Here is a 6,582-nt window from a genome sequence, read left to right as displayed (position 1 = left end):
AGAATGTAGTCTCCATGTGTATCCTTGACCACAGCACTCCCCACTCCCCCCAGCACCTAGAAGACTATGTGGCCTCTGGAGAACGTAGGTTCTATGTGTACTCTTGATCACAGCACCCCTCTCCCCAGCACCTAGAAGACTATGTGCACCCTCGTAGGCTTTTGTGAATGATATCTTATATAAATTCATGCTGTAGCAAACCTTTGAAGTTCTTACTCTCATCTTACATATGAATAAATAAGACTCTTAAAAGTTAAATAACTTACCTAAGAGCACACAAGTAGCAGAATCAGGACTCAAACCCAATCAGTTTACCCCCACAGCCTGTTTCTTATCCAGTTGCTACAGGACTGAATTACAGTGGCTGGAGGCTATTATTAATGGGGAGAGGGAGAGGGGGTGGGAGAGGGAGGTGGGGGGAGAGCACGAGTGCAAGCATGCTGTTAGGAAACTTAAGTAGAAATTCTCCAATATAACAGCGTTTCTCTCTGTTTTCCTGGGAATAAAGTTTACGTGGCTCCATCACACAGCTTAGTAGAGACAGCAGGATTTGGTTCTTTCCAAGTCTCTTCTCCCAACATTTCAGCCACTAGAACAATCTGAGACAGTCTTCCTGCCTCTTCCTCTCTGGGAAACCTCCACCACTCTCTTATTTCTGAGGGGTTTTAACAGGCAGTCCTTTACCCAACTCTTCTGTGCTATTGCTCACTGCTGTGCCCCAGTGCCTGAGCACTAGTTACAACAGAGCAGCCCCTTATCAAACAGCAAGAATGGTGCACCCCACTTCACCTCACTGTCGATGCAAAAACCATAGGTCTCATCTTAAAGGAAACGAGAAATAGGTTGTTCTGGAGCTAGTTTGAGTGACCATGGCCTGGGAACCCAGACTGAGGTTATCCCAGATTCCAGGTTCCAACGTGGAAGCAGTTTCATGACGTTTTTATGGTTTTACAGAACAATGAAATTCACAAATCAAGACAAGCTTAAAATACATTCAGAGAGACAGGCACATAAAGACGGGGTTAACTTCCCTACAGGATCAAGATGTTATCTGATGCCAGGCGAGGTGCCGCATGCCTTTAATCCCGGCACTCGGGAGGCAGAGGCAGGTGGATTTCTGAGTTCGAGGCCAGCCTGGTCTACAGAGTGAGTTCCAGATCAGCCAGGACTACACAGAGAAACCCTGTCTCGAAAAAACAAAACAAAAAACAAAACAACAACAACAACAACAACAAAAGATGTTATCTGATGGCATCCTTAGCTTTTGGGTTGGTAGAAAATAGTAGTCTGCTAAACTAATAGATTCCAAAAGGTTTCTGGGGCTGGTGAGATGGCTCAGTGGGTAAGAGCACCTGACTGCTCTTCCGAAGGTCCGGAGTTCAAATCCCAGCAACCACATGGTGGCTCATAACCATCCGTAACAAGATCTGAAGACAGCTACAGTGTACTCACATATTAAAAAAAAAAAAAAGTTTTCTGTACATTAAGTCACCGGTGTTAATTCCGATATGGACGTGGGTAAGAGAGGCGCCAGAGGGCTAGAACTAGCCTAAGATAAGGTAATTAGTCTCTGAACCGGCAACATTCCAATCTCTTCACAGTACTGAAATTCTAATCAGTCAATCTGCAGACATGGCTTCTTTTCGAGAATTTACTTCACACCACCACTCTAGGCATTAGAAATAAAGCCCAGGCTAGCAAAGTGAACTACCGTCGAATTCCAGCGCTAGACAGCAAGAGGTATTTTTCCCACTTTCCAAGCGGAAAGATTCTTGCTCATAGCGGTGAAATAAATGGTCATGAGTCAGTCTACTTGTGGTAGCAGGGAAATCGCAAAGTTCTCAGGTGCACACCGACAACCAACCGTCTCACGCCTCACTTCCGGTCGGCCTCTGGCCAACTTTCCCCTACATCAGCCCTGGCCCGCCTCTCACTAGTTTGGCCCTCACCGGCCGCCGTAGCGCGGCGCCTTGGTTGCCCTGGGAGACGACCTGTGACCCGAGAGCGAGCGAAGCTGTTTCCCGCCGGCGGGAGCTGCGGCTGGGGCGGGTGGAGCGCGGGGCTCGGAGCCGCACCACCATGGCGGAACAGCTGTATCTAGAAAACATAGACGAGTTCGTCACGGACCAGAACAAGATCGTGAGGAGCTAGGACCTGGGGGGTGGGGGAGGCGCGGCCGTGCGAGGCGGCTGTGCGGGGGGCTGGGCCTGCCAGGTCGGCGGGGTGGGGGTGGGGGTCATCGACCTCCGGTGCCTGTGGCTTCTCGGGGACCGGCCGAGGTGGCCACTGGTCACCGCGAAGCCCGCGTAGGGAGACACGCCCTGCGGGCAGAGCCTCCCGCGCGCGCCCCGGCCCGGGGGCCTTGGGCGGGATTGTGGGGTTCGGGGGCTTGGAGCCTGGGAAGCCGGCGGGTTTCGTGAGGCCTCCTCTTCCTGCTCTGTCGGGTGATGGGCCCCTCAAGTCCCGGGGTGCAGGTGAGACCGGCCGACTCACCTAGGCGACTGGCTGGGGCTTTACCCTCCAGAGACAGTTTCCTCTTCCTGGAAATTTAAATATTGAAAGCAGCCTGACCCGCCTCCTCGGGCTAGCGTGACGATGAAGACACTTGGATGTGAGGGACCTTTGCTGCTGTGAGCCCATGGACACGGTTCGGTACAGGGTGGTCGCAGTGACTTACACCTCCCGGGTCCTCCAGGCTTTTGTGTTATCCCTAGAAGTGGGATTTAGCCAAGGGTCAAATGACTTGTATAAACGCGTCAAGGGCCATTAGGACTGGATAGATAATTCTTGAATCCTAGGTCTGTCTCTTTCCCCTCTGCCTGTCTGTCTGCCACTCTGCCTTTGACCAATCCTTATTAGTCTTCTTATTGGGAATGCATCGTTTAGCTTTGGAAGAAACAACAGACATACCGGGTCAAGGAAGGATGGAGGCTCGATGCCCCTAGTTCTTGAAATTACTCCCATACTATATCCATTTCTCTCTCTCTCTCTCTCTCTCTCTCTCTCTCTCTCTCTCTCGATGCCCCTAGTTCTTGAAATTACTCCCATACTATATCCATTTCTCTCTCTCTCTCTCTCTCTCTCTCTCTCTCCCTCTCTCTCTCTCTCTCTTGATTCCCACACCACCTGTTCCTCTTAACATTTGTATAGTTGCAAGTTTACTGAGAAGTTCCTGGGTTATGTGCTTTCAAGTAATGCTAGGTTTTAGATACATTTCAGGATAGTTTTAGGTAGCTTCTTACAGACAAGAGGGTCAGAGAGCTTTTAAGTAAGACAAGGAGTGTGAGTGAAATACTCTGCATATATTTGGCTTGACTTTGTAGAGTCTTAAGACTTTTTAAAATTATGTTTAGTGTCATACACACGCACGCGCGCTATGGCACACTTACGGATGTCAGAGGACCAGTTCTCCCATTCCACCATATGAATCCAACAGCTCAAACCCAGGTTTTTAAGGGTGTGGTAGCAAGTATCTTAACCCACTGCCGGTCTCTCCGACCCACCTTTGTAGCTTCTTTTGCATTGCTCACTCTGTGAAGCACCTTAGTGTTTGTAAGAGAAGTTCCCTGGCCTTCCTTGTCATATGGCTTTTCCTCGTTGGTGTCTGCTATAGTTTACAGGACACAGCCATCCGAGAATAGGAGTCCTTAGGAGCAGGCTCCTGACACTTCTCTGTACTCTGGAATCAGCTAATAAAACCTTAACAACTGTGTTTTGTTTCAGGTGACTTACAAGTGGCTAAGCTATACACTAGGGGTTCATGTTAACCAGGCCAAACAGTAAGTTCATTTTACTGCTAATTTTAATAATGTTGGAATTTTTCTTTCACTTTGCTTTTATTTATTATTTTCAGCATTATCTTTTTATTGTTTATTTTGGATTTTCACACCATGCACCCCAGTCACACTCACTTTCCAGTCCTTCCAGGTCCAACACACACACAAAAATAAGTCCAATCTGAGTTGCCTGTATAGTCATGGAACTCCCTGTGGCCAGCTCCTTTAAGAAAACATTCACTTTGGTTTAATTCTCATGGAACTCTTAGGTTAGAACTGACTTTCTACCTGACTTAATAGGAAAGAATATTACTTTCTCTACCTTTTGACTACTTTTGTCTATCTTTTGAACTGTGTGTGTTCATGTATGTGAATGTCGATGCACACAGGCTACAGGGCACAGGGCAAGGTCAGAGGACCATCTTGGTTTCATCCCTGCCTTTCTGACTGGTTTGAGATGGGGTCTCTTGTTATTCTCTGCTGTGTGCAGCAGACTGGTTGGCCTACAAGCTTCTGAGGGTACTCTGGTCTCTGCCCCCCTCTCCCCACAGGCTCTCTGGAAAGACAGGCATATGCAGCTTATCCAGCTTGGCTTGGTTGGGTTCTGGGGATCCGACCTCTGGCCTTTGACCCAGTTAGTTTCTCCCCAGCCCTATTTTTCTCTTAGATCAGTGGACTTGTCTGCAAATGTGTTGTGATAGTTTGCAGCCAATTTTGTAGTGATTTGAATGAGAATGTTCCCCCCTAGATATTTGACCTCTTGGTTCCCAGTAGGTGGCACCTTCCTGGGAAGTTTAGCCGGCCCAGCCTTGCTGGGGGCACTGGACACAGGCTTGACTGTTTATGGCCTTCCCCCACTTCATGTTCACTTTCTCTGATTTATTAGTTGTGCTTGCGTTTGAAGATGGGAGCTCTCAGCTTCCTGCTCAGCCGCTCTTGCCTGACACCCCACTTTCCACGGTGGCCTCTTAGCCCTCTGTACACCTAGATAAACTCTTTCCTCCGCAGGTTGCCTTTGTGATGGCCTTTATCACAGCAACACAAGGGTACCCAGTTTATTAAACGGGCTAACCAGTCTCAGTTATAGCGTAGATTCACATGTTTGTTGTCTTAGATCTTTATGTTTTCACATGTGTTTGTTAGACCTAACTCTGGCCCATATTTCCATAATAGTTCCTGTTGCTGTGATAAAACACTGACTAAAGCCAATGTGAGAAGGAAATGGTTTATTCGTCTTACAAGGCAAGAACCTAGAGGCAGGAACTGAAGCAGAGACCGTGAAGGAGAGCAGCATACTGGCTTTTGGCTTGTTTAGTTACCTTCCTTATACAGCTCAGAACCATTTGCCTGGGGATGATACTACCCATGGTGGGCTGGGCCCTCCTGTAGCAATTAGCAATTGAGAAAATGCCCTACACCCAACACCTGGAGCAGGGGGTGTCCCTAAATCTGTTGACTGCCTGTGGATCCCATTCCCCTAACTGAGCAGCACCTTGTCTGACCTTAAGGGGGATAGGATGTGCCTAGCCCTTCAGTGACTCGACGTGCCAAGGTGGGGTAATATGTGGACCGGGGGTGGGGGGGAGGCTTCTCCCTTTTCAGAGGAAAAGGGGAGGGGAATCGTGGAGGGGCTGTGTGCAGGGTGATCATGAGTAGGGGCTGCGACCCAGATCCAGAATAAATGTGAATAAAAGTGAATAAATTAATAGGAAAAAAATGCCCTACAGATATACCCACAGACCCATCCAATGGAGGCAGTTCCTCAGCTCAGGTTCCCTATTCCTAAGTATGTTGGTCGGAGTTGACTGAAGCTAATGATGATTTAGTCAACAGGTGTTTGACATTAGCTGCCTGATGGTATACAGTATGAGGACTAGAGCCAGTGAGACGGTTCAAATAGGCAAAGGTGCTTGCTCTTGAGCCTTTGACCTGAGTTCAATTCTGGGGACTTGGAAAGGGGACAGACTCTCAGAGGTGGTCTTCTGCTCTCCACTCTTGGGCTGTTGCATGTATGTACACAAGCACACACTAATTAAGTATGATAAAGATAGGAGAGTGTTTGAGTGAAAGTAAATCAAGTACTCAGGATGGCTAGAGATTGCCCTTGCATTCTGTGACACCTCTTTTCTTTTGTTAGAACAGATCTAATTTGAGGTCAAAAGAGAAATGACGACTCCCCCCCCCCCCCCCGAGACTGGGTTTCTTTGTGTGGCCCTGGCTGTCCTGGAACTAACTCTGTAGACCAGGCTGTCCTCGAACTCAGAAATTTGCCTGCCTCTGCCTCCCAAGTGCTGGGATTAAAGGCCTGTGCCACCATGCCCGGCCAACAACTTTTAAGTTAATGTTAGAATATTGATCTACAAGGGTGCAGAATGTTGTCCAAAGAGGAGGAGGAATTACTTAATTACTTAATCATTTGAGGACACATGTATGGGTTACATGCCTTCTTTGGTTTGTTCTGCTTCTGGGAAATCTGATTTTTATTTGTAGTAGGAGCTTTCTTTGAGCCATAGCAACAGGGCACGTGACTGACTGGTTTTGCTTTATTTGAGTTAACATTATAGGTTTAGGAGACTGAGTTTAGCTGTGATGTTCAAGATCTTAAGAACTGAAACTGTTAGCTCAGGGTTAGATTTAGACCTGTTTTGAACAAGATTGCCCAAGATCAGCTTTGGCCTAAACCCAAGAGTTGCAATAACTTTAGGAGTGGACACAGATAAGAGCTTTATTTATTTATTTATTTATTTATTTTTTCGAGACAGGGTTTCTCTGTATAGCCCTGGCTGTCCTGGTACTCACTTTGTAG

The 6,582-nt window shown here is 47.6% G+C and overlaps 1 protein-coding gene across 2 annotated transcripts in view; it reads left to right on the top strand.

The window, feature by feature from the left end:
- Nucleotides 1–2,005: 2,005 nt before the first annotated feature.
- Pold3 (DNA polymerase delta 3, accessory subunit) overlaps nt 2,006–6,582 on the top strand; it is a 39,643-nt gene continuing 35,066 nt past the window's right edge. The window contains exons 1-2 of one of the 2 annotated variants that reach the window (XM_029547652.1): nt 2,006–2,139; nt 3,724–3,779. In XM_029547652.1, coding sequence (XP_029403512.1) covers nt 2,080–2,139; nt 3,724–3,779 — 116 coding nt within the window. In that variant the 5' untranslated portion in view covers nt 2,006–2,079. The remainder of the gene's footprint in view (nt 2,140–3,723; nt 3,780–6,582) is intronic. The other variant, XM_029547649.1, reaches the window with a different exon arrangement.

Source organism: Mus pahari, chromosome 1, assembly GCF_900095145.1.
Source record: "Mus pahari chromosome 1, PAHARI_EIJ_v1.1, whole genome shotgun sequence".
Classification (NCBI taxonomy): domain Eukaryota; kingdom Metazoa; phylum Chordata; class Mammalia; order Rodentia; family Muridae; genus Mus; species Mus pahari.
This window is presented reverse-complemented; position numbering and strand designations above follow the sequence as displayed.